Source organism: Oryza sativa, chromosome 7, assembly GCF_034140825.1.
Source record: "Oryza sativa Japonica Group chromosome 7, ASM3414082v1".
NCBI classification, from domain to species: Eukaryota; Viridiplantae; Streptophyta; class Magnoliopsida; order Poales; family Poaceae; genus Oryza; species Oryza sativa.
Window position 1 is genome coordinate 28,040,100 of NC_089041.1, and position 27,910 is coordinate 28,068,009.

A 27,910-nucleotide genomic window follows, 5' to 3' on the forward strand; every position below is an offset into this window, starting at 1 on the left:
GAATTGCTCTGACACTAATCTAGCTAGCAGCTGCCAGCCTGCCACTCTTCCTGTAATTTTTGTATGGATGATCATCTCGCTGAAAGCCCCTGTACTGGTGTACGCAGTGGTAGATTGTACAGTTCCAGACAAATCTCTTGTTTGCTTTGCTCTGAACTCGTTGGTTAGTGGTAACCTCGCACGTTAACCCTCTTGATTTTTAGATAATTGGGAGGTTACCGCGATAACTATGATACCTTCAGGTAGCGGTAATCCCTCCCCAAATGGCAAGGGAAACCTTTGATCTGATGTCCATGGTGCAGCTACCACCTCGGTATGAGACTCCAATCTATGTCAGGCTACCATTGTTTGCCGGTGATGTCAGCAGAATCCCCGAGCAATTCAGATTCAGATTCAGATTCCAAATCACTGGACAGATTCGTCCAGGAAATTGGTAACAGATCACAGTGATGGAGGGTGGATGATATCTCATGAGACTGACAAACACAGTGATACTGAGAGCAGCATTTCTACATTTTCTTGCTAGTGACAGTTATTCTGATTTTTTATTGAGTAAATTTCACAAAACTACATATTTTATGGTTTAAGTTGCAGAAAACCACACATATTTTGACACTTGGCACTTAAGTACATATATTTTGGTAGTTTAGTTTCACAAAACCACACTATCGATGAATGGATTCACTTGTGATATGACGACGTTGTTGTTTCATCTAGTATGAGGACGTGGCATCATATTAATTTCGTGCGATGGCTGGTAATAGGATGCCATGTCCTCGTCCTAGGTGAAACAGCCACATCATCTCGCGGGTGAATCTATACATCGATAGTGTAGTTTTGTGAAACTACACGACCAAAATATATGTACTCAAGTGCCAAGTGTCAAAGTGCGTGTGGTTTTTTGCAACTTGGACCACAAAATATGTAGTTTTGTGAAATTTACTCTTTTTTATTGAAGATGCTCCAACATAAAACATCCTTGCTAGTCAAATAACTTGACCCAAGAACTACTCAGGTAATACACTTCATCAATAAAATGAATGGACAAAAAAGAGGAAATTTTATGCAGTGAGAAAAACAAGAAGTATCTCTTCGTGCATTTATTTTTGGCTTTGATCCTTCTTCCATCCATGTGCGAGTGCAGAAACAGAAACAAACCAACATGTATGCATCTTGCTACTACCTAATTCTGTAGTCCAAGCATTATCTGCTCTACAATTAGGCTTAAGATTTCAATTGGCGAGTAACACCAATGTATTGACCCCAAAGAGCTTCTAGTTGCATCACTAAAAAGTTCTTCTGAATGCAATCGATGAATAGATAAAAGAACTCCCCAAAACTTCTCAAAAACTATGTGGGGATGGGAGTGGGGTCTACTGGTTCAAAGCCAAATTCAAATACAGTGCACTTCAATAAAGAAACAAAAAGTCGAAAAGTTAAACTCCAATTTAGAGAATAGCCAAAGGAGAACATGATTACAACTAAGGAGCTTTAAGTTAGTACAGTTGGATCATTTCCATAACGCATTGTTTTGAATTGTAGAGTCATCTATTCAGTAAGAAATTCAATAAGAACAAGTCACAACTCACAGGTCATAGGATGAGTTCAGGCAAGGAAAAAGATGAGGATAATCAAGAACTATACACAACCCAAACTCATGTATTTACATGTTAATATCAGTGACAATCTCCCATATATATTACATACAATACATACATGCAGCCATCGGCTCTTATTAATTTTTTTTCAATCGCCACACCTCATGGCAATTTTTGCATCAAGGAGTCAAGAACAATTCGTTCTCTCATCCATGAGCAGCAAATCCAATCCCCCAAATGAATCGGATGAACACAAATCACACCCAGAAACCGAAAGGCGCCTCTGTTCTTGATTCTAAAGCCTCTAATCCTTTAGTAATTAGCAGCTCGAATTGAATTGGAAAGATCATGTGTTTTTTGGCGATCAAGAACAGCAATTAGGGCAGCGTACCAATCCGTTCTCGTTGCAATCGCCGCAGCGCTGCACGCGATCCTCCTCCTCGACGAACACCTTGCGGCCGCCGCCGCAGGCGGTGCAGGGGACGAAGCGGACGCCGCCGCAGCCGTCGCAGACGTAGGCCGGGTCCTGGCCGGCGGCGCCGTCGAGGAGGCGCCGCAGCTGGCCGCTCTCGTGGAGCTGCTTGACCTCGTCGGCGCCGCCCACGAGCCGGCCGCCGACCAGCAGCTGCGGGAGCGAGAAGGCGCGGCCGCGCGCGTCGAGCAGGGACCGCAGCTCGCGGCGGAACGCGGCGTCCATGGACACGTCGCGCTCGTCGACGGCGACGCGGAACCCCCGCAGGATGGCGCGCACCGAGGAGCAGTCCGCGAACGTGCGCCGCACCCCGCGCAGCGACGTCGTGTACAGCACCACGTCCTTGGGCCGCGCTCGCGGCTCGTCGGCGAGCTGGTGCCGCCTCCACTTCGCCGCCGGCGGCAGCACCCGGTGCCCCTGGTGGTGGTGGTATGTCAGCGACCGCGCGAAGTGGAACGGCTTCTTGGCGCCGCCGCCGCAGCTCCCGCTCCCACCACCGCTCACAACCTTGCTGCAGCCGTCCTCCATCGCCGCCGCCGAAGAAGAAGAAGGAGGAGAAGACGAGGTGAGGTTCTTGGCAATGGCGGTTGCGGAGAGGCGAGGAAAGGGGGAAAAGAAAGCGAATTGGGGGAAAGCGAGAATGGAATTAGCCGTGAACGTGGGGGTTTAGTGGATGCGTATATATATTTTCTTCTGATTAAGCTGAACTTTTGACAGTTTTCTTGTTCTTGTTTCTTTTTTCCTTTTTCAGAGGTTGTTATTTTTTTTCCTGCTTGATGTTGAGTTGTATAGTAGCTTTAGGACTGGTAATTCTTGGTAATTAACAATTCTCAGTTAATCAGTTATTACAGGTTCAGAGGGAGTAGGTACTCAATTCTGTTTAGCCTGTTTTGAGCTGGAATAGTAACATTTTTGCCGTTTCTTTTCTTAATTCTGAAGAATTTGTTTGTTCATTTTGTTAGTTTTGTTGGCTGTGAATAGACTGGTTTGTACAACCGGAAAGAAGGTTCCTGAACGTGTCATGGTCAACCTGAACGAGAGGCTGTCATTTTCCTCCTCTACCATATTTCCTCCGCTTTTTATCTTTCTTTTTTATGTGAACCATATTCTATTCATAGGTTGCTAAGCAAACGGTGCTATCTCCACTCTCAAACATTTAGGATTCAAATTTTATACGCAATATAAGCATTTCTAGACACTAATTTTATGCTTGAGAATTTTAGTATTTTCAACCAATCAGATGCTTCGAAGGAGAATCCAAGCAATTTAATATTTGACCAATAGATGACTGAAAATGATTCTTTCTTTTTATCCATAATCTTTGTTAAACAACATACTCCCTCTGACCCATAATATGGTAATCTAGAATCGGATAAGACATTTTATAGTACAACGAATCTGGACATATCTCTCATCCGGTTCTAGATTGTTATATTATAGGACGGAGGGAGTAAAAGCATAGCACGACTACTGCTCCATTTCTTCGCGAAAAAAAAACTGTTCCATTTCCAATCAAGGACAATTATAACTTCACTGAAAGACTGTAGAATTGTACAGACAGGGCATGGAAATCTATGTTCTGAAACCCTGAATTATCCATGGCAGAACACTGTTCAGATCACGTGCATAAAGTTTCGAAGTACTTCATGTCTGCAGTTTGAGGAACATGAGATCCCACACAGTGGCAAAGAATGGAGGAAAATGAGCTCAAGTAGGGGACATGGAAAGCTGAAGAACTGAATGCAAATCATGCAGTTTGGTTTACTGAACTATGGACATGGACCAAAGAAGGATAGCATCAAACTCCCATAATTCTTCTTTTTGGGCCCCTTATCTTACTGGCATCTGAGCTGGTCTTTATAAATGCTACTGAATGATGATAGATCGATCGAATTGATGAGTTGCTAATTTTATCATTTTATAGATTTAACGGTGAATAGTTTTTTTCGCGAATTTGCAAAGCGCGTATCTTTTGTATTAAGATCGATGGTGAATAGTTGGCACATGGCAGCTGGAGTACGGATATAATTTGAGAATGGTACTCTTTGTTCTTCGGGCAAATTCAAATTCAGAGAACTTTCTTGATTTGTTTTTTTTTCGCCGGACAACTTTCTTGATTTGGTATTTCGTTTAATTACTAGAGTTTGATCCAAACTGAATTTATGGTTTTTGAAATTCGTTGAGTTCAGTTGCAGGAGCTCCAAAGAATATATGAAAGGGAGAAAGAAAATATCTGAACTTTTAACGTGCAGGGTGTGATGATTCAGAAATAGCTGGAAGATCTAAAGGCGTCAACGATGCCTACCAAACTGATACTACTACACCTAAAATAAAAACAAGAGAAAAACTGCAGCAAATGCCTCGCCTGCTGTTTTGTTGTTTCTGTTGAACAAGTTTATTTGGTCATTTCACGCGGTTGCGTTCGTTAGACTTTTTTCCAAAAGCCGGAACAAGAGCATATTATATCCCATGACGTAAGCTAATGTTAACTGTCCGTTTCAGGTTTTGTGGCGTTGAGAGTTGAGAGTATTCTTCAACCATTATCTTAGTATTATCTCCCTGGAGATTAGAACAATTCATTTTTAGATTGGAAACATCAAATATATTTAACATTGTGATCTTTATTGGCAATTTCTTATAAATTATAGAGATAGAATAGAAGTCGTTAAAAAATGATCCATTTTACCAAGCTCAAAAACACTAGAAAGAACAACTCTTCCATTATCTAAAGAGAAATTTTATAGTTCTTGAGAAAGTACCTTGAATTACCTAAATTTTACGCTAAAACTTTAGTACCTGAAGTTATCAAATTTTTACACTAGAAAATGTGGTACATCTTGGTACCTTCTTCAAGATAATAAAATTACCCTTATCTAAAAGACTAAAAGTACTATGTTGAACAACGTATAGCACAAACATATTTGTCAATAAGAAAGGAAAATCCCTTAGATACTTTTGTGGAAACCTTGTACTCCCTCTGGTTTTAAATGTTTGACGTCGTTGATTTTTGGACATACATAGTTACATTCATCTTATTAAAAAAATATGTAATTATCATTTATGTTATTATTGAAAGTATTTTAAGCATGATTTATATACTTGCACAATATTTTTGAATAAGACGAATTGTCAAACATATGTTTAAAAGTAAACATTGTCAAAATTAAAAACCAGAGGGAGCACATGTTTTCTCTGAATATAACATATCCATCTAACCCAGAAGTGATCAATGTAAGAAGGCAAAACATACATCTTACAGGGGGAAAAACATTTTGACTTGTGAAAAGAGTAAGCCACAGGTTTGGAACAAACCAGAGTCATGCCTTGTAAGTAAAGCCACAGGAACCGAAAGATGCAGCTAAGGACCATACTTTAGTTCCACTCAACACTAGACATTAAGTGGTAGGTAATGGAATTAAGTTATTAATCCAAGAAAATACGCTGTTTTTCTCCCACTTATCTTCAGTCTCAAGATAGGAGCATATAGCATCTGAAAGCGATCAAGCAGTGTCCTACTGTCAGTCTGTCATCCTGAATAATTCCTCTTGCAGAGTTCTCAAAAAGGTGAAGAAAAAACTTTCAGACTGTTCTTGTTAATCATATTTTACTGGGACAGAAATGTCATTCCAACCAAATTAAAGGTACCAACTACCAAGTGATGTGAGGTCTCTGATGCAATGCAATCATGCATATAAATATGCTGCTCATAAACAATTCAACATGTCCCAGCAAGTCATTTAGTACATCTGCAAGGCTAACCAATTCTGAAAGACAGTCTGATAAGGAGATCCAATCTGCTGCTGGTTCTTCAGAGAAAGATGAGCTATCTGTTATCATTGTCCGGTCTCTGGCCATGATCTAATTACAGCTCACATAACGGGGATAAATTGCAGAGAAAATTTGCCAAGAAATGCATGCATGGCTGAAGTCAGCCAGCTTGTTCAGAGTTCAGTTCAGTCCAACTTTCTGAATGTTAATTAGCCAGGCGCATCAAATGATCAATCAATCAACTGAACTAGGCTAATTTTCACATAGCTCTCATCAAACTGTACACAACATCATGGTGTTCCATGCCTTCTCATTATTCGTTTAGTAGCAACATGAACTTCATTCAGCTCATCTGTCATCAGTGTCATTATGTTACCTGATACCGATTTCTCTGCTTGATGCTGCTTCAGCGACCCTTAATCCATACACTTCTCCTTGTTCTGATCCGTAAACTACTCTCGGTTTTCATTACTGCAATTGTGAGATGGAGATTTTAAACGGGGACAACATGATGATCCAAGAAGTAAGCAACAGGAGCAGAGGTATGATTGGTGTTGCGATATTCTAAGACAAGTAGACGATAACTAACCAGAAAGATGGTATGTAGCTATCTAGCTCGTTCACAGCAACAAAGGATCATTCATGGAAGGCAAGTAGACAGCAGCAATGATACAAGAAGGATTAGGACTTGGATAAGCTGGATCTTGAAGAGATTATGGTCCATTGTACTTGTGATATGTGAAGTTGAGGTAGATACCAGATATCCATCTCCGATAATAACATGATTAGCTCATGAGCATGGCATATAAAAACATTTCAACACAAAAATTCTAAAATAGGGAAATCATAATTTGATAATTTTTTGTATTTTCTAAAAAAAACCCCAACATAATCATTGGTAGTTATTTAAACATTAAAATATATCTCAAGATTGGCTTATTTCTTTTTAGGGTTAATTAGACACATGCCATTACAAATTCACTTATTTAGAAAAATAATATTTCTATTCGTCAAATCAGTCGGATGCCACTCTACTCTTATAAAATTGGAACTGTACCACTCCGTCATGTGTTGACAGAAACTGTGACAGAATGACACAGTTCCAATTTTAAAATAGTAGAGCAACAAATAGTAATGGTATTTTTTTAGATGGGCAAATTTGTAATGGTATGGATCCAATTAACACTCTTTTTATATTAGAAAAAAAATTAAAAAATCTGTAAAACAATCTAAAAAAATTATCAGCTTTGTTTCTCTTGAGGCCCATTACTTGATGAGCCTTCCTGTGAAGTGGGCCTCCATCTTCCAAGTTCATCATGCAACCCTGCAGGCTGCAGCGAGATCTTTCTCAATTACTACTTTCTTCTTCTTCTTTTTTTCTCTTTTTTTTTTCTCGCCCTAAACCCAGCCGCTTCGCCGCCCGCGCGCGCGTGGAGGTGGAGATTGCCTCGCGCGAAGCCATGGGGGAAGAGGTGGAGGAGCGTCGTGAAGCCATGGGAGAGGAGGTGGAGGTGGAGTCGGAGGCGCCGACGACGTTCGCGGAGCTCGGGGTTTGCCCGGTGCTGGTGAGGCGTGCGACGCCATGGGGTGGAAGGCGCCCACGAGGATCCAGGCGGAGGTCATCCCCTTCGCCCTCCAAGGTTTGCAGCGAATTGGGCAATGGAGATCGACGGTGAGTACTAGTTTGCTGGCTAAATCCTTACTGGTTGATTGATTGGATGTGTAGGGAGGGACGTGATCGGCGTGGGGCAGACGGGGTCGGGGAAGACGGCGGCGTTCGCGCTGCCGATCATCCAGGCGCTGCTCGAGCACGAGCACCGCCCGTGCTTCTTCGCCTGCGTGCTTGCGCCCACGAGGTTTGCTAAATTTTTCTATCTCTGCTTCTTTTTTTTTTCCCTTTCCTGGGACGATTTGATTGCTCTGTTATTGTGAATGTGTGTGTGATTCTGGACTGCGGCTTTGGTGGTTCTTCAGGGAGCTGGCGATTCAGATTGCGAAGCAGTTTGAGGCGCTCGGATCAGCGATCAGCTTGCAATGTTCAGTGGTATATTGCCGTATCGTCTAATCACTACTAATTTTTTAGTTCCCGTAGCTAACCCAGCATTGTAAATTTATGGATGCTCTTGCTTCTCTGACTTACTAGTGTTTTTTTGACAACGTGTTTAAATGTTGTGGAAAAAAAACACTTAGCGCAGCAGCAGGTTGTCTTGCTCAGTAAAAGTTCAAAGAATTTCAGTTATTAGATGCATTATATGATGTTCCTTTGGTGATCAACAGACATGCTAGTGCTGATCAAAGAGAGTCTCTTACTCTCTTCAAAGAGAGTATCTATTACTTCTTGCTATAATCACTTTTCTATTGATGATTTTTCTTTCCTCAGCTGATTGGTGGAATTCCTCGGACAAGCCAAACCATATCCCTTGCAAAACGTCCACATGTTGTGGTGAGTATAGTTTAACAAATTTACCAATCACTTCAGGTTTGGTGGCGGTCTTCTAGGGCCTGCCTGCCTGAGCATCTTCGCAAGGGCTTCGACTCTTGGCAGCTCTGGAAGGAGCGGAACTCGAGGGTGTTCGATTACTCTCTCTTGTCGGTTTCAGTGGTTCTGTAGCCCATTTTGCTGGAAGGCTGTATGTAGTCAGCCGCTAGCGCGGCGCTTTTTGGGGGCCTGTTGGGAGTGTAGTGGGGACTCCGCCACCACCCTCCTTCAATATAGGAGTAACGTTTCATTTTAGTTTTAGTTTGTTTCCTTTTTTTTTCCCCTTGGTCCCCCAGCAATGGCCTTCTGGCTGGTTGCGATGTGTAAATGGAACTCTGCTTTCTTCTAATATATTAACGTGCAATCCTTTTACACGTTCGCGAAAAAAAAAAAACAATCACTTGGTACTGGAACTTTAGCACAGTTATTATCCCTCTTAGTGAAAACTCGTAAATCTGATATCATGTAATATTTCTTCATCTCAACTAAGCTTGATTATGTTTCCTAGGTTGGAACTCCTGGGCGCCTTTTGGACCATTTGACCAATACAAAAGGTTTCAGTTTTAATAAATTGAAGTACTTGGTAAGTATTTTTCAGAATTTGGTCTTTTCTGTTGGATATTTATAGTTAGGAATATTTTGTTGAGACGGTGCAGTAGTATTCCTGGTATTAATATTTGTAATCGAGGATTTGGATGTGTCCAATCCTTGTACTATATATGTAACACATATGCCTGTTGGGCCATCGCAATATAACCCACTATTTTTTATCACCTTTATGCATATCTTTTGGTTTTGCTAGGTACTGGATGAAGCTGATGATTTACTTAAAGTGGACTTTCAGAAAGCCGTCGATGATATCCTTAATGTTATTCCTAAAGAACGGAGAACTTTCCTCTTTTCAGCCACGATGACTGAAAAGGTTGGCAGATAGGAGCTTTATTTATTTATGTTATTAGCAGGAGCTCTGCTTTTCTGTTAAGACCATATAAAAAAGTTATGGACGTTTGTGATGGAAATACTGATTTTATGCTTCCTCTGAATGTGAACCAAAAGATTAAACATTGCTGGTTGTCCATCATTTATCAGAATGACGTGGGTCACTGCTTGGAGTGATTATTAATCACACGTACTTAGACATTCCTGAGATAGTGAGAATACCATATTGGATTGATTTTGTGCTCTTATAAATTTTCTAGGACTACTTAAATGTCATATCTATATAACCCTTTTAGCTACTACTGGTCGTGTGACAAATTTTTTTCGGTCCTGCAGGTGAAAAAACTGCGACGTGCTTGCCTAAAGAATCCTGTTAAGGTGGTTCCTTCTTTGTCTCAAGAGCATTTATTTGAAATAATATTAAAGGAAAGTGCTATCTTATTATTTATTAATGGGCCTTGAGCTTTTTTTTTAATCAGGTTGAAGTAGCCTCCAAATATTCCTTGGTGGACACACTTAGACAGGACTTATATGTTGTTCCTGCAAAGTACAAGGTCACTTGCACCTCTTATTTGATCTATACTGTGCCTATATGTTTGATGTTGCTATTACATGCTGCATACATGATTTTACAGTCCATGCAACTTTAATAAATAATGTCACAAATTATGTTTCATTGTTCAAATCATTTTATCTTTCATTGCTGTTTCACCTTTTCTGTTGTATGCAAATTTCAGGATTGTTATCTTATTCATGTTCTGAACAAGATGCCAGGGAGCATGATCATGGTCTTTGTCCGGACCTGCGAGTCAACAAGGCTCCTTGCTCTTATGCTCAGAAACCTTCGATTTAAAGCTATTTCTATCAGCGGCCAAATGAGTCAGGTTTACTCACTCAGATATTCAAAAGTGCTTGATTCTTTCATTTTAGTTGGTTTAGGAGGCAGAAATGATCCCTTAAATTTATTTTTCTAAGTCATAACTTTGTGGCCAGGATAAGAGACTAGGTGCTTTAAACAGGTTTAGGACCAGAGATTGCAATATCCTTGTTTGCACGGATGTAGCAAGCCGTGGTCTCGATATTCAAGGAGTTGATGTGGTCATCAATTACGATTTCCCACTGAACTCTAAGGTTCCAACTTTATAATTTCAGTGTTCTTACCTGATCATTGCAAAACGCGAATATTTTTCCCATATGCTGCACCGAGATGATGCATTTAGGATTTCCTTTTTCATACTTGTTGTGGTTTAAATCCTAATGCTGCACCAAAATGCAGGATTACATTCATCGGGTGGGCAGGACTGCACGTGCAGGGCAATCAGGATATGCTGTGTCTTTGGTGAATCAATTTGAGGGCGAATTTTTCAAGCTAACCGAGCAGTTCCTTGGGGGTAACAATTTTTCTTTTTGAGTACTTTTACTGCATACTGCCAGTGCCAGCACGTAAATAAGGCCATTTCGAAACATACTTTCTGTATTTGGGCAGGTGAAGAAATCCCGGCTCGCAAGGTTGATGCAGATGAAATAATGATACTTCATGAGCGCATATACGACTCAAAGAGAATCGCATTGAAGGTACATACTTCCTCCGTTTTATAATATAAGACTTTCTAGCATTGCTCATATTATATATGAATATGGACAATGCTAGAAAGTCTTATATTATGAGACGGAGGAAGTACTAATTTTCTACCTCACCCCAAATTGTAGCTGCTACTTTGTTAGGCTTCTGATCACTTTTGGTGATATAAAATTCTGTACGGATGTTCACCGTTCAACAGTATCAGTTTCCTTGTTTTAATCGACAACTCTCATTTGTTTATATTATGTTTTTCTTCCCTGGATTGATATTAACTGGAGTATCATTTTTTGAATCTTTGATTCTGTTAGACAATGAACGAGAGTGGTTACCACAAGAGGATGCGTAGAAGGATGGAAGATGATGAGGAAGAGGTGGAGGAGGCTCCTGTTTCCAGTAGATCAAGGTCCTTGAAGAAATCAAGAAGACGATGACATATCTATATTCTTAGCTCTTTGGAAGTAATCTAGTCTTCTACTGACCGACCAGTTGAGATAATTTGAGAAATATCCATTGCAATCTATTTTAATTTGCCTCAAATCATGTCGTACAAAAAAAAATTAAAATAACATTCGGATATATACACAATTGCAATGTGTATAAATGCTCACAAACACACAAAGAAACCAAACAACAAATGCAGGCATGGAAGATGATTTATATCCAGTTCGTCCAAAGAAATTCTAGCCGGAGACGTCGTCACCACTCTGCCTGAGCGCCGTGGCGACGTAGTCGGCGACGGCGAGGCAGGAGGAGAGCCAGCCGCTGAGCATCACCCACACCATCTCCAACACGAACACCTCCACCCTCCAAAGCACCATCAAATCACACCAAAAAGAGCTAGAAACGAACTAGGGAAGAACAGAAAATCGTTAGCTTATGATCATTTCCATCTGATACCAGCACAAGCTAGGAGAAGCTGATATACAGTGCTCCAAATTCTAAGCGAGAGTTTTTTTAAAAAAAATTTATTTTGCAGCAAAATGAAACAGAAAAACTAACAGACTAAGCAAAATAAAGCAGAGAATTCAACAGGGTAGAGAGCCTTACGTTGGGGATAATTGGGAAGTGCCCTTGCTCTTGTTGCTTTAGTAGTGTAGAACTTTGGCCATTTTTATGGAGTACCTGGAAATTTGGATCTCACATAGCTCTAAGCAGAAGGGGGGATAAGGAATTGCAGGGGTTGAAGATAGTTGTAGCAAAGGTACAAAGTTATAAACCTATCAAACATCATACATCCCTTTCACCTTTCAATCAGTGAGCAAAAATATCTCGCCGAGTTCCGTGCTGTTTTAATGTGATTATAACGTTAACCATCAAGGAATTTGGCACTTCTGAATTCTTATCCTTTACGAGTTTTTGTATCTCTGCCATATGTTGAAGTCAAACGTAAAGCCCTCTAGTTTTCGTTTTTATCGCTGGTAGTATTGATGTGATTGCTTCGATTTCAGAATTAGATTAGATCAGATAATTCTACAACGAATTCTGAACTGGTCATAAGAACACGTGTATAAAAACATCACAGGGAATCTCGTCTGAATCTCAGCATACATGTCATTGTTGTGCCGAAATCCTCAATTACACCATGATACTACCTCCATTTCAGGTTATAAGACGTTTTGACTGCTTTAAATTTGATCAAGTTTGTAAAAAAAAATAGTAGTAACATTTTCAACCCATGACAAATTTATTATGAAAATATATTCAATTATTGATTTGATGAAACTAATTTAATATTATAAATATTACTATATCTTTCTATAATCTTAGTCAAACTTGAAATAGTTTGGCTTTGACTAAAGTCAAAACGTCTTATAAAACGAAAACGAAGGGAGTATTCATCTATAGTAAAAAATCATCACATTATTGGGTACTCCCTCCGTTTCACAATGTAAGACTTTCTAGCATTGCCCACATACATATAGATAATGAATCTAGACACATACATCTAAATAAATATGAACAATACTAAAAATTCTTACATTGTGAAACGGAGAAAGTGTAAAATTTGTCTTTCCATGAAAGGCTCAAAATACTTCCACGTTACAATACAAAACTATCAGCATTGCCCAATGTGCTTCAGTACTTAATTTAGACCTGCTACACATATAGTAGTATTTCGGTCTTTGCTCGTGAATCCCCATGACCAAAACAGGCGCCTATTCTGCAGATGATAACTGCAAAAATGAAATAAACAAATCAGTGAGATCAAAACTAGAACTAAACAACAGGGCAGCAAGTATAGCAGGAAACATCTCCAGTAACAGAACTTCTATCCAGTTCGGTGGTCCCATGGGTTCTGTAAATACAGAGTGCAATGAAATGCAAGAAAAAATAAAAAACACAGTTATGTCTTAAATATACGAGCATGATGTGCACACTCACCAAAAAGCACTAGGGGGGGGGGGGGGGGGAAGGTTACCACACAAGCACACAACCATCACCCATCTGTGGCCCAATCGCCAAGTTATGATTCCACCTCTATTTACAGAAAAATCATGTCAAACAAGTGTTTCAATACTGTCCTATGCCCACGGCATCCTGCTGCTGAGTTACATTTCATTTGCTTTGTTACATCAAGACAATATATGTTGCACAGATGAGAGAGGCGGGTAGTAAAAATGGGCAACTAAACCATAATTCATTATATTGCAACTTAAAAAGATCATACATGTATTGATGTTGAACTATATAGATCATTGCTGAGATGAACTTTCTTAAAACATCCCAACTGAAATATTCTTCTATTAGATCACAAAACTGACCGACAAAATTTTCTAGACTCTTCCTCTTGCCTCAAGTTTTTTTTTCAATGTCAGAAGAATCTTGTGTGTGTACATCTGCTAAAGGTGCCAGCATCTCCTCAGCAACCCCTGGCATTTCTTTTAGACTCGGATTCAAAACTGTGGTCCACATCAGGTTCCAGCACTTCATTATTTTTTTTTCTTCAAAAAGAATTTCAATTGAACGGTCTTCCCCCATTTTTACATGTGCGGCATGCTAGAAGCTGATATTTCCTTGGAGCGATGCTGCTTTAAGTGACAACATTGTTCACTTGAACAACTACAGCAAAGGCCCATGCCCGGGTGGAAAACGACTGGGATGAACACCTCTTTTTGGTCTTTCATTGCCGTATCGTCTCATTTCAACCGGAGCCCAACCAAGAATACCAGCAGAACTGCTAGATTCCTGTAACCTGTTTCCATTTGTCATGATTGGAGGAGCCTGATACAAAGGTTGGTTATCAAATTGATTATCAGGCTCAGATCTTCTCCGTCGCTTCCAGGCTTCAGAATTCCCAGTGTTTTCACCATTGTTGAAAGACTCAGAGACGTACTGGACAGACCTTGTTGACCTTTGGTTTCTGGAAGGATGGAGCTGATTTGATTTAGGCCCCCTGTTGGGAGGGACTGATGCAAAATTCCCACCATGTGACGGACCTACTCCAGCTTCCATTTGGTCCTGACTAAGTTTTAAATAGAGGTCGTGCAATTGCTCCCCGGACATACTTGAAAAGTTTGCCACATAGTTCCACAACCTCATTGCCATACCTGCAAACACCACAATTATTTACACTATCTTTTAAAGATCAAGATATACACGAAGGTTTTGTACCCAACGTTAATCAGAGTAACCCTGAGAATGTAATTGCAGAAGACAGCTGCTTCGATTTTACATACATCAGGTTATAAACAAGGTAGAAGCTATAAGGCACTTACGTGATTGCTTATATGATTCACTATGTTGATCAACGATCTCTCCAATTTTATTACCAATTATCTGGAGGTATTTCCGAATTCTTGAAAGAACCTGAATATAGTATGTCAAAGATAAGGTTAGGGAAGAATTAACATCTTAAGAGTAAACACTTCACAGATAGAGCAGAAACCTTTTCCTTTGGCAGATTTACACTAGTATTCTGAAGCCTATCCAGCCGCTTTAATATCTCCTGCTCGTCATCCAAAACTTCAGAACACCATTCCAGCCACTTTTCTTCCTTGTCCTGACGATATTTAGTCTCTGCTTCAGATTCTGAAATTTCACCTTCTTCCCTTGCTTCAGGTTCCACCACCTTGCGTTTCTTAAAGTCATCTTTAATTGAATTATTATCTTCTTTTATTTTTGTGTCTTTTTGCCGGCCTCTTAATGAACGAGCTCCACCATTGCTTTCATTATCAATTGCTTGACGAGGACCTCCCTTGGCTTTCGAGCTCTTACCACGAAGATTGGCAAATTCCTGGATAAGTAAAATTACGTGTCAATCAAAAGCTGAACACATGTGGGATCTACTACTTCTGATTAAGTAAAATATTGAATAAATATCATAAAATTCCATGTACTTACCAAAAACATAACCACCCGACCAGGTTTAGATTTTTATTTTTTGCACAGAACCACAAGGAGACAAACAATTTAACAAAAACAAAACACCAGGTTTTTTTGCAAAGCACGGCCCCAAACAAGGAGATGAGCAGCCAACTGGAATGGCCAGCCCCTGACAATTTCTGCATTACAGTGGCTACTAGCTTTCTTTTGCGGATCACATTGGCTGCATTAACAAATCATACTGATGCATGGAGCATGCATACTGGTGTGTATATTTATATTTTCAGGAACATGACATTTTTTTCTACACAATGTCATGTTAAGCAATTGCATTTGTTCATTTCAAGGAAGTAATTGCATAGAGTGACAAGAGTCCACATCTACTTGCTACAAATCAAATTGCATGAGCACAATTGACCGAGCAAATCGTCTAGGTTGTTGGAGAAAACAAACTTCCTCTGAGGCTCTGAGCTGTTTATAGCACAGCACCGTAGCACAAAGCTGCCGAGCTTTTGGTAAGATGTTCTGTATAAAATACTAAAAACTGATGTTTTCTGTTAAAAAGTTGGTCTCCTGTGGTTATGTCCAAAGAAATCTAAAAACTGTGGGTTTTTTGTCACAGTTAGCCATGATATGGGTCTTTGTGAAAATTACTCTAAAAAGTTGTGAACCCGCACTCATGCTGAGTGTCTAAAGAAATTCAATTCTTAACAAGCATTTTATGCTGTAATCTGTATGAGTCATTCCAGTACACAATAAGCAAACTCTAGGTACAGTTGTAAGTGTAAGCTTAAGATAGAGCAAGTAGGGTGGGGGAGGGGTAGGGGGAGGGGGTGCGACATGCAGATTACCTTTTGTAGAAGAGCACTAGCACGATTATCCAAGTTCGGTGCACGCGGTAAAAACGTCTCTCGTTCACCAAGGGTTGCTGGTGCAATTTTCGCTGTCAAGCTAAGTTTTGGATCTAATCGTATCTTCTCCCAATTTCCATAGCCATACCAATGAATTCCAACCATCAATCTTGCATCATCAGCTAAACAGATACAAGAATTATATGAGTATATATTTTTTTAGTAACATTTTCAACAAAGCAAAAGGTTTGACAGCAATTACTTTCAGTCCAACCACAGCTTGCTGACCACTGTGGCTTTTTGTAAGGTGCCTGGATCCGGTATTGTCTAACTGGATCTTTGTAACGTGCAATGCGCCTTGCCAGGAACTGTAGCTCTTCCACACGGGCTATCAACTCATGCGCCTTAACTGCTACACCAAAAAAATCCAACACTGTGCCCTGCATTTAAAGTACAAATAACTGAGATTAAAGGCGATGAGAAGGCAAAGGTATCCAGGTAGAGGGAAAGTACAACGATTATACCTTGGCATCCATATTATTTTTAACAGCATCTTGACAACCCTCAATGAGTAGAGTAAACAGCTCAAGCTGTTGATCAACCGAAGACTTTGCTATTGCACCACCAACATCATCCACGATTAACCCAATTTGGCTTGGGTTTCCAAATTTTTTAACCTAAAATGTTTACTTATCGGAGTAAGATGAAGCTGGGAAGTAATATTCAATCTACAACTTAATCATTTTGTGGAAAAAGTTGGGTGTCTCGTAAAGTTCCCAGAAATCACAAGAGAAGAAACTTACACTACTACTACTTGATAACTTGCAAATCTTAGTAATGCTAACTTTCAATAACTTGTCTAAGCAGAAGTTTTGCAATCTCTCACAAACCCAAAGCAGAAGAGATAATAACATAACAGTTTTTTTTTTCTCGAAAACGCAGGAGAGCTGCATTTCATTTCATTAAGGGGAAGAAAAAACAAACATAATAGCATGACTCTGGATATTGTAAATATAAAATCGCCACATAAAAGAAAAGAATATTGAGAACGGGTGCAGATTTACCGCTCGAACAAATCGGGTAGCATCTTTCTTTGACAAATTTCCAAATGACCATTCTCGTACTTGATGTGCTGAACCATCTATGAGTGGTAATGACACAGCTGTGTCCATTGTTCTGCTAGAACGCCTCCTTGGCTTTTCTTGTGCATCGATTCCTCGCCTTTTCCTGTTGCTATTCTTATCAAGTTGGTGATCTTCAACATAGCTCTTCTTATTTCTTGCAGCACGAGGTGCTAAAGTCTCCTGCAGAACATATAAATACTTACTCTCTGAATTTTTTTGGCAGGGAACTATATGATTAAGTTACTGTCAGACAACAGCTGGACGTGGTTTTCAACTGTGAAAAGGGCACTAACACAAAATTAGTCCAAATAAATACCTCAACCATATCTGAAGCATCTGGTTGAATTAATCTGCTCCAGAATGTGGCATCATCCTCACCACTAGAAAAGTTGGCAACCTATCCACACAAAAAATAAAAAAAGAAATATGAACAGAAGTATAGAATTTAAGCATGATGTCTGAATCACAGGTCATATGGTAGTGCACAGAACATGCCTTGAATGCACTAAGAAGTTCATTTCCTTCCTCCCCTTCACCACCCTTTGTTTCAACTTTCTCAGCTCTCTCGAGAATTTCATCAATGTCCATGCTTTCAAGCTTCTTCTTGGTCTCTTCATCAGTCTTATCTTCTTTGAATAACTCTTCTGCTCCAAATCTCAATATCGCTGAAAGTTCATTCTGGCAAAATGTATAGCTCACATCAGAAGAGCAAAACAGAAAATACAAGTGAGGTGACAAGCCAGATTCTATTTAATGCATTTCTCTCAGAATTTTAATTATCAGTAAATGCTCTTGTGTTGTAGAGAGAATTATAGCTTGGGTATCTTGAAAGAAGGCTGGTCTAGTCACATGAGCATATATATACCACACTAGACTTACAGCCTGTATCACTAACAATCGCTTAGTTGATAAGTTACTGGTAGTTTTAACAATCTTTTGTAATACAATTATACAATAGATAGATTTCAAATATACAAATCTATCTTATATACAAAAGATTGTTAAAACTACCTAAGTAATATTGTTGTACCAAACCAATATGACATCCAAATCAACCCAAATACCTAAGTAAACTAAATAACTGGTGCAGAAACTTACCTTGTCAAACATGGAACCACCTTTTTTTGATTCTTTCTTCTCGAGCCTGCCCTCAGCATTTAGCTTCTGAATCACTAGGTGATCAAGAACCTGACATATATAGAAAAAGAACAAGTCAGAGGTTATTCGTTTATATTTATTAAAACAATATATGAAACAAATCAGGCTCATCACCATTTTTTTCTTTGCACGTTCCAATATATCCTCTTCAACACTTTTGCATGTCACGAAACGATATATGTTAACAGTTTCTTGTTGCCCAATCCTGTGTGCCCTACTCATTGCCTAGCATGACATCACACATTCAAAAACCCGAAATATGAGAAACTCTTTCAAGACAAAAATTGAAAACCCATATATGAGAGAGAGAGAGAGAGAGGGGAACCTGTAAATCATTTTGCGGATTCCAGTCTGAATCAAAAATGATCACGGTATCTGCTGTTGCAAGATTAATACCAAGCCCACCAGCACGTGTAGACAGAAGAAAACAGAAGTCATCACTTCCAGGAGCATTAAAATGCTCCATGGCCTGGTGACGAAGATCTGCTCTCGTACTGCCATCAAGCCTCTGAAACTGGAATCCTCGGAGGGATAGATACTCAGCAAGGATGTCCAACATCCTAACCATCTGCAACAATTTGATTCAGAAAGCACTTATATAAGTTATCTAAGGTGCAAATGCTTTCAAGCGACATATAATATATTCGTTGTCCGATATATTGATGTTGGTGTAAAATACAAATGTGGCTCTAGTAACACAATAGCTTTCAAAATGCAGGGAAACCATAATTGTGTTGTAAAAAATATAAATACATTTACCAACTAACAAAAGCAACCAATTGAATAAGCTTGTTCTGTCAGATAAAAGAACAGAAAAAACACTGCAAAGTATCAAAACAAATACACTGAGCCAGCTCTTCCTATCATCCCTGAAGAGAAGTTTCATTCTGCAAACAAAACACTAACCAACTATGCAACCAACTAACCACGTTGTTAACTTGACTCACCATACTAATTTCTCAAATTGAAGCAAATTTCTGCACGTATGCAACATATTGCTAATGGATTGTAGAAAATAAGTTTAGACAATGTATTGGATACTATTAGTTCGACTAATATAGACTGCAACACAATGGGCATCAAATGGCAAGTAAACCAAACATACAAACCTGAGAGAAGATAAGCACACGATGATTAGTCTCCCGCAGTCTTACCAACAGCTTGTCCAATAACACTAATTTCCCACTACTCATAACAATGCGTTCAACTTTATTGCGATCACCAATGCTATCTCCACCATAACCATGATCAGCACTTTCAAATAAAAATGGGTGGTTGCAGCACTTTTTCAACTCAACAACGATATTTAAAAGCGAGACCTGCATATGCAATAATCAAGTTAGCTAGAATAATTTAAATAACCAGACATTTAAATGTGCCTGCAGAAGAATCTGTGTTTTGTTAATGCTATTTTCTTTGTGTGTATATTATGAAGAATCACCTAGAAAAAACAAAATGGAATCATAAAAAATTGAAAACACGAAGAACTGCAGATTAGCTCAGGAAAAATAGCCCTCGATTGGAAAAAGAACTGCTACATATGCACTGCTCATTTCTCAAATACAATATACAGGATATTCCATGAAGGACAATCAGCATTACACAAGCATTGTGAACAGCCTAATTATAAATAGTTGTGAAGTTAAAGATAAGTGGTGGTTGTCAAAAAATAATAATGCATCGAGTAAATCAGGCAATAAAGGTTTGCATATATAAAAGTAGTACACCGTCATAGCGACTACGTAGGAACAGAAGAATAGAAGAAATCATTACTAAAATAAAATAGTGCTCAAGATTTATCAACACCTGATTCCCACGAACTCCTTTGTTGAGATTCTGGAAATTCCGCTCCAAAATCCATTTGTAATACCTAATAATTAATTAGGAAAAATGATTTTATCTCAATGATGAATAAAAGGAACATAAACTTACATTAGTACAAAGTATTTACTGCTTCTGTAGAGGAGACATATCAACACGAAGAATCCGCTCAATTTTCGGAGGTAAAGATTTCTCCACATCTTTTATAACTCGTCTTAGAATATGAGGCCTCAATTCCTTGTGAAGATTTGCAAGCTATAAAAATAAATCAAGCAAAGTTATGGATGTCCAATGCTGACAGAATAGTCTAGGTCAAGAGAAAAGTACATTTTGAAAGAGAAAAATATTTACCTCAGTTTCATTGAAGGAACTCAAATTTTTGTATCTCTCAACAAATATATCCTTGCTGTTGAATTTAGATGGATCAAGGAAATGAAGTAACGCCCTGCAGATTTTAAAATACACTCAGCAAAAATGGGACAAAGAATAATAAAGGTAAAACAAAAATATATATAGAGGCAAAATGCAACAGCTATGAACATGTTGCAGTCTCTAGTCACCTATTCACAATAAGAATATGAACTTCCAACCATAAATCTACATAAAATCGCATACCAGAGCTCTTCAACGCTGTTTTGCAATGGGGTCCCGGTGATGAGAAGCTTATTCTTAGTGCTGAATTCCTGTGTGGGGGCAGTGAAATTAGAGTCATCTTTCCAGGTAGTCAACTCACTCTTATTTTTAGTTCAGGAAATACTGTTCATACCAAAAGAGTCGTATACAGCGATGCTTCACAATTCTTTAATCGATGAGCTTCATCGACCATAAGATAGTTCCATTTGATCTTGGAAAGGGCAGCTTTGTCCTTAAGTATGACCTCATAAGTAGTTATCAATGTATGGAATTTTACATGTCGACCACCCTTCTTATTTGTAAAAAATTCATGCTGCTGGCAGATCTGCCACAAAAAGATTGAAACTATCACGGGTATAAATTGGAGAAGATAACTTTGTTGAAAATGTAGAACCATCAATTATGAATGTTGACTCTTTTGGCACTCAAAAAAAAGCACATCCTTATCATTTGAAGACCACAAGTAGGCGCACAAGAATAACAAACATTTCCATATCCCAGAAACTAGATACGACATATGTATATATATAACCTAAACGTGACGAATTGCACATATGAATAAAGTATATGTCTTTAAATCCGCTCAAGATCCATGATAACCAAAATATTTCATTTCAGTCGAATGCAATTAAACCAAAAGAGGTAAAATTGCACCATTCAGAGGCCAATGATGGTCGAATGCAATATTCCTGTTCTGTAAAAGCTAGTTCCAGTCATAACATACGTATTATAAAAGATTAAAAAGTCAAGAAGTTCTTGGTTTCTAAATGCCACACGGTTAGTTTTTTATTTCCTACAAGACCTTTATAGGATACTTTCAGCTTCAGCAACAACCTAAATTACTAATATCAAGTTAATATTATTTCAATTTGCAAACCAGAAAATGATGTCTGTGATGTACAAGAGCTGCACAGAAAGCAAAACAAGCAACGGAAGAAATTCACAACATTTACCTCTCTGCTAGCACGATTTCCCACATAAACCACAACATTCATGTCAGGTAGCCATTTCCGAAATTCTTTCGCCCAGTTTGACAATGTTGACAGTGGAACAACCACAAGAAACGGACCATTAATTTCTTGAGCATTCTGTAATAACCACACAGGGTGTTAGTGATCAATAGATGAATTCTACTACTGTCACGATAATAGAGAAGAGCAGAACTGTGTAGGAGAAGATTACATGAAGGAAACCCAGCATGGAGACAGATTGAATAGTTTTTCCCAGACCCATCTCATCAGCAAGAATAACATTAGTGTCATTTCTCCACCTGTTTTACAAATAAATCAATGAGCTTACAAAGTGGCAACACATGTGCTCTCATTTTCATATAAACAGATCTTACATACCCATTAACAAGGAAGTTTAGGCCTTCAAGCTGGTAATCACGTAGTTTGCCTCCTTTTAGCCATTCTGGTTGGTCGTCAAGCCTCCGCAAACTAGCTGAATAATGTAAACTTAGTATAAGATTTAACTGAAGAGTAATGATCCTTTGTTGCTAGACAAAGATCTCAAATTATACCATGCATGGATTTTCCAATGCTTGACAATATTCACATGTAAAACAGTGACCCTAAATAGAAGTGCAACAAATTTGAGGAACAGGCCATTTAAAACAATAGTGGTAATCGATAATTTGCCACTCATGTGTCTACAACGTCTAGGGCCAGGACCGCACATGATAGTGACGAGTGGCAAATGAATAGGTGATCACTTGGTGTCCAGACCATCCAGAAAAGAAACTTGTCCACAAAAAGACCAAATAAAATACCAAAAGTAATAAAGCAAACAAACAAAAAATATTGTGCGGGGAACTTACCTTTGCTTTTTTTCCTTTGGAAATCAACTGTTTTCCCGAGTATAGATGTTGCAGCTTCACGGGCCTATAATTAATATAATTAAAGTGCAACCCAAAATATTATACAATCTTATGCACATATGCTCACAATAAAGTTACATAATATCATATTGATAAAATACACAAGTTCTTACCTTGTACTCATCAATAGCATCCTGAGCAAATTCAATATCTGTATCTTTTTCCCTGCAAGAAAGCAAACAATGATAAACAAAAATATTGAACATCAAGTAAGCAGCAGCAACATCTTTGTACATCACAAATGGCTACGGTGACCAACCAAAAAGTCCATCTAGACTAATAGTATTTATTGTAAAATAATATCCATGTGCAAAACATTATCATCGCCCTGAAAACTGAAAGCACAGAGCCATGTCAGGAATATTACCAGGTTGATTCTGCATAAGGAAGTCCTTGCCATTTGACTAAATATTCTGGCACCAGGTCATCGCCATCAACTTTGCTAACCCTATCAGCAAATATGCGTTCAACCTGAAGATTGTATACTTAGACAGGATACAAATGCCACACTAAAAATTGCTTATCAAGAGTGTTTCGTTAGAGTTAGTACAAAACCTGGCTGTACTGTTTAATAAGATCCAGCTCCATTTCCTTGCCCACATCATGCACCTCAACCTGATGTGAGAAAAAAAAAACTCAAACCAGCATTATGCTTGGGCAGTTGCTACATTACTGCGTGCAATTCCATTCATACCAAAATAATTTATCACCAATAATTTTAAATCTATAATTTACTCAAAATAGAGCAATAAATAAAAGCCATGTTTGGGGACACCAGATTGGTGGACCATTTTTGGCCTCCACATATGAACTTAAATGCCCCAAAGGAAATTCTGTCATTGGCAAAATTCTATTAAGAGTACCAAAATTTTGGTAAGCCAAGCATTGGCAAGCATGGACATAAAAATATCAAACCAACTTGCCCCAAATTCCATAACATGATTACTGTGCCATGATCAGGTAGTTGCAAGTTAACACCCTATGAAGTCCCTATGAAAAAATAAATAGAAGTAATTCATTTTTTAGCATAAAGTTTTGCACCCTTTACATTCAGGTTATAGTGCATTTATTTACTGGAATAGATATGTAGTACCATCTGTGGAGTTACACCATTGATAATACAAAATTGATTGTTTTATTTACCTCCTCACGTGATAACGATCGCTTGTACCTCAGCTCGTCAGTAACTCTTTTCATGTAATTTAGAACCTTTTTAAATCCACTAACCTGCCATTTAAAAGGTAATGTAAAAATCATATCTTAAGAGAATCATGATAAAGAGATAAAATGTACATCAAAAAACAGTGAATATTTGTAAGGAGATACAAATATCCAGGAGGATCCTTACGTTTTGGAGCTCAGATAATGTCTTCCACTGGCAATGTAAGAATGATTGGCCCTTCCATTTTATATAGAATTCTACATCATCCCATGATTGATCCACATCTGATGTGAAGCTAATCACAGTAGGTTGAGTTGATTGGCCATTCCTCAGTGCCTCTTCAGCAACACCCTTAGGTTGATGCCAAAGGATTCTTTCAATTGTTTCCCCTTCTTCCTCTTCTGGGTCCTCCTTCAAGACCTATATATGAACATGTGTCAAAGTACTGTGGTTAAATAAAAGGAAACTGTACGAGGACATGCACATCACATAGAATCAATGTTATGGACACAGTTAGAAGCCAAGTGACTTTATAGTAAAAGCATGATGGCCATAACAAAAAAGAATAAAACAGAAAAATCATATTGCTGTGCTGCAACCAAGCAAGAATAGAAAGGAGTTTCCAGAGCATAGCAAACAATAACATCGAATCATCTAAAATGGTATGTCAGTTATCTGTTTTGGTTCCTAAGCAATTCAAATGCTTCTTGCGCAGATAACCACAACAAAATCTCACCTTTTGTTGCTTAGCTAACTTTTCCTCACTATCATCACTTTCTTCACTTTCAGCATATGAAATATTTCTAGCTGTCCTCCTCCTTCCAGAAGTTCGAACCTCATGAGAATCAACATTTGAGAAAACATCCTTGCGGCCTACAGTTTTCTGATGCAACTTGTCGGGTTTTTTTGCTCGGTGACTGATATCAGTATCACTGGGAGCATCAGAGTCTTTTCCTGAAGAATCTTCATCTGTAAAAGACACCCCTCGTTTGCGTTGAACCTGTACAGGAAGCTTTCTTCCCTTGGAGGTTTTAGTTCCACCAACCTTAAGTCGCTTACATTGCCTCTTATTCTCAACAAAATCATCTTCATCATCATCTGAGAGCTCAAGCTCATCATCTTCTTCTTCGTCGGAGTTCTCACTATCCACAAACTTATCCTAAAATTTTAATGTTACAAAAGAAAGTGAACTTAATTAATATTTGATGATCAAGAGTGCTGAAATACCTAAAATTCAATAACAAAATAACTCAATATCATCAGCATTTCAGAAGAAAATAACTCAATAAAAGTTATGATAATAAACTGATTGAAACTTATAGATTAGAAAAGGAGCAAAAGAATGCATATCACTTGTTATTAGATGTCTGGCGTAATTTATAAAATAAGCAATGCAGGTGCTAATGGTGTGCAGTTCTCCATAATATCACCCAATAAAATGCAGTATACATGCAAATGCGATCAAATCGTTCAATTAAGAAAATAAACAAAATCCTACAGCTCACGGATTAAGAGTTTATAGCTGCATTACAGTAGTTGACAGAGGTAGTTCACAGGGGAACTATTTAATGCATTAAATGACCTTCTTCAAGACACCAAAGAACACAGGTTCATCAATCTTCCAAGCTTCGAGCCTCACTCCTTGCTTGTTTCTGTGTGTCTCATCCTATCTACAGATTTCTCATTGATTGCTTTTCAGATGCTTCAAGGGGCAGTTAGTGATATTTAGCGTGTTATTCTTTTAAGAAACATTCAGTATTAAGCAACATAGAGTTCAATTAGAGTGGATTCTTTTCAATGACTAAGGCAGTTTTCTATCTTTATTTCAAGAAAGAAGATACCAACCAGAATCTTTTATAACTAGAATTACTACTAAACCACCTAGCTTAAATAATAAGATGACGATGTAACTTAATACATAGGACAATATTATGGCATGGGGTGGCATGAACTTGAGTCAATAAATAACCTTATCGGCAGCCTTTTCAGTATCACTTTCTGGCTCAAAATCCACATCGTCTGGATCATCTTCTGCAAAATAGGGAAGAAAGAAAGTTGTTGATCAATGATGAGCTGTATTCTTTGCAGCTGCCAAGAAAGCAGCGGGTTAAAACAGTAACTGATCTGCTTTGCTAACTCAAGTTTCCAGATATAAGTATACCGTCTGCGTCATCATCGTCTTCATCATCATTCTCATCATTGTACTCGTCATCATCTTCATCCTCATAAGCATTGTATTTTGTCGGCTTCTTCTTTTGTCTAGAGGAGACAGATTCTGCTGCAGCCCCAGAAGTAGAACAGCTTGGGCGGCGCATCCCACCACGAAGCAATGAATCACTCTGCTCCTCTCCATCCTGCTCATAGTAGTCATCAGAGAGCATTTCCTCAGCAGGCACCTCCCCATGCCCTCGGTTCAGCTCATCATCCTCTCCACTAGCATCCATGTCGTCATGTGAACTAGCCGCCGACCCATATTCCATTCCCCTGTTACTGGTCAATTGCTCTTCCTTAGCCGTCTGTGTGGGTCCACAATCCTTCAAAAAGTTTGTACCCCATGGGCCAGAAGGCCCATTTATTTTCCGGGCATTCTGCACAGATTTATTCTCCGAGGAGTTCGGACCTGACCGGCCACCATCATATTGCTCCTCATCACTATGATAGGCATCCTCAGCCTTCTCATTTAAGTTCCATTGCCTAGAGTTCAAGTCGACATCCCTGTCCCCAACTGACTCATAGGCAGCTTCATCCTCAGCCTTCTCATTCAGGTTGTACCCTCCTGAATCAGCCCTGCTTCCAGAGTTGCTGAAGAATGCCATGACGACACATGAAAAACTCTCACGGCCTCAGCAGTCTATCACTCCCTGCAGTTCATCAAACGAAGCTAGTTTAGAAGCCCACTCGAGTAGCTCTTAGGACAACATTTAGCGCCTCAAATGGGGCGATCAAAGTCTAATCCTATTGTTTTGTCATGCTTTTTGTTATGGCTTGATCATTTCGGTGCTACATGGATTGAACTCTCCCAAGGGAAGAAATAACTCTACCCCAACTCTATTCAAAATCGACGAGTGGGAGGAGGAGGGCAACCATGGCGCCGCGCAGCCTCGGGCGCGAGGAATTCGAATAGGATTCCGAAACCCTAAATCCCGACCGATTCGCGCGACGCCGCGCAGATCAGCGCGCGCGGCGGCCAGATCGAGCCTCCCGGGGCGCGGATCGGGCGCGCGGCGGTCCAAATCGGCGCGGCGGAGGCTTCCCCCAACTCCCTAGACCCAGCAACCACGCCCCTCACCCACAAATTCCCGCGAAGAAACAAACCCGCGAGGCGGCGAGGAGACGCACCTCTTGCGGCCGCCGGCGAGGAGGAAGGATGACGCCGCTCGCTCGCTCCCCCCACCTCTGTCTCCCTCAGGTTTGGACCGCGAAGAGAAGGCGCGGGGGGGGATTGCCCGTCAAGGGGGGCGATGACTATTCCCCGATGCGATCGCCGTCGCCGACGAGCACGAGGGCGGGGGGTGGAGGCGGGCTCAGGGGTGGGGAGGAGGTGCGATTCACTCTAAAAAACGAATTTCCGCGATTTTTCTCCGTATTTCCGCGGGGGTTTTTTTTCGAAAATTCGGATCGGGGGTGGCGGAGGAAAGCGGCGATCGCCGGAGACAGGCGGGGGAGAGGGGACCCGGTGGACGGCGACGCGATGCCTCCCGCGGCGGCGGCGGCGGCGGCGGGGAGGGGGGTGGTTATCTATGAGAGAGAGAGAGAGAGAAGGGTAAGGGGAGATTAGGGGGGCAGAGATAAGTTTTTTTCTTCTCCTTTTTGGTCGCGTTTTTGTATGCGGGTATTGCTGGGCCTTGCGGTATTCGGGAGGCTCGCCTCGTCTCTGGACAACCCCTAATTTTTTTTTTCTTCGCGTGAGGAGGCGCCACGGGGGTGGGGGTCAGTGGATGACAAGTGGGGCCCGGGATGGGGGTGGGGTCCGTGTGTCGGTGTGTAGTGCTGTATCTACGCTCTATTTACGCTTTGGGTTTGGCTTTCTTCCCGGAGAGGGTTGGCTTGGCTTTATGGTTCTTGTGGTAGTTCGTTTTTCACTGGGTTAGGCTATTGTAGCTGCATGCTTTTCGTTGTCC

The 27,910-nt window shown here is 39.8% G+C and overlaps 2 protein-coding genes, 1 long non-coding RNA gene and 1 pseudogene across 5 annotated transcripts; 1 reads left to right on the forward strand and 3 right to left on the reverse strand.

The window, feature by feature from the left end:
* Positions 1-1,639: 1,639 nt before the first annotated feature.
* On the reverse strand, positions 1,640-2,724 carry LOC4344173 (uncharacterized protein At5g39865). Its single transcript, XM_015789859.3, has one exon. The coding sequence runs from the start codon at positions 2,596-2,598 to the stop codon at positions 1,963-1,965; it is 636 nt and encodes a 211-aa protein (XP_015645345.1). The 5' UTR covers positions 2,599-2,724; the 3' UTR covers positions 1,640-1,962.
* A 4,368-nt stretch (positions 2,725-7,092) lies between these two features.
* Positions 7,093-11,649, forward strand: LOC107275674 (DEAD-box ATP-dependent RNA helicase 10-like; annotated as a pseudogene).
* LOC9272302 (uncharacterized) lies at positions 11,325-12,737 on the reverse strand. Its single transcript, XR_001547593.2, has 2 exons — positions 11,886-12,737; positions 11,325-11,686 (listed from the first exon to the last, which is right to left on the reverse strand). It is a non-coding gene; the product is annotated as an uncharacterized lncRNA (long non-coding RNA).
* A 545-nt stretch (positions 12,738-13,282) lies between these two features.
* LOC4344175 (protein CHROMATIN REMODELING 5) lies at positions 13,283-27,579 on the reverse strand. 3 transcript variants are annotated; one of them, XM_015791202.3, is made up of 31 exons: positions 27,129-27,579; positions 25,951-26,650; positions 25,759-25,820; positions 24,526-24,948; positions 23,976-24,209; positions 23,771-23,854; positions 23,183-23,242; positions 22,995-23,098; positions 22,741-22,792; positions 22,568-22,631; positions 22,098-22,191; positions 21,931-22,018; positions 21,702-21,836; positions 20,882-21,073; positions 20,731-20,798; positions 20,467-20,560; positions 20,246-20,370; positions 20,101-20,164; positions 19,404-19,613; positions 18,620-18,862; positions 18,409-18,519; positions 18,235-18,324; positions 17,632-17,814; positions 17,453-17,533; positions 17,077-17,316; positions 16,537-16,689; positions 16,275-16,452; positions 16,013-16,194; positions 14,725-15,072; positions 14,555-14,645; positions 13,283-14,386 (listed from the first exon to the last, which is right to left on the reverse strand). In XM_015791202.3, the coding sequence occupies exons 2-31, from the start codon at positions 26,603-26,605 to the stop codon at positions 13,899-13,901; spliced, it is 5,196 nt and encodes a 1,731-aa protein (XP_015646688.1). In that variant the 5' UTR covers positions 26,606-26,650; positions 27,129-27,579; the 3' UTR covers positions 13,283-13,898. The 3 variants fall into 3 exon arrangements, with proteins under 3 accessions (XP_015646688.1, XP_066168293.1, XP_066168294.1); XM_066312196.1 differs by lacking the exon at positions 27,129-27,579 and adding an exon at positions 26,831-26,954; XM_066312197.1 differs by lacking the exon at positions 27,129-27,579 and adding an exon at positions 26,874-26,894.
* Between the last annotated feature and the right edge of the window lie 331 nt (positions 27,580-27,910).

Excerpts from the sequence above, each read along its gene's own strand:
- LOC4344173 (XM_015789859.3), bottom strand. The coding sequence starts at position 2,598 with ATGGAGGACGGCTGCAGCAAGGTTGTGAGCGGTGGTGGGAGCGGGAGC.
- LOC4344175 (XM_015791202.3), bottom strand. The coding sequence starts at position 26,605 with ATGGCATTCTTCAGCAACTCTGGAAGCAGGGCTGATTCAGGAGGGTAC. Across the intron at positions 22,793-22,994 it reads CCTTATGCAGAATCAACCTG|GGAAAAAGATACAGATATTG; the intron begins GTAATATTCCTG and ends GCTTTCTTGCAG. Across the intron at positions 21,074-21,701 it reads GAAATCGTGCTAGCAGAGAG|ATCTGCCAGCAGCATGAATT; the intron begins GTAAATGTTGTG and ends TTTTTGTGGCAG.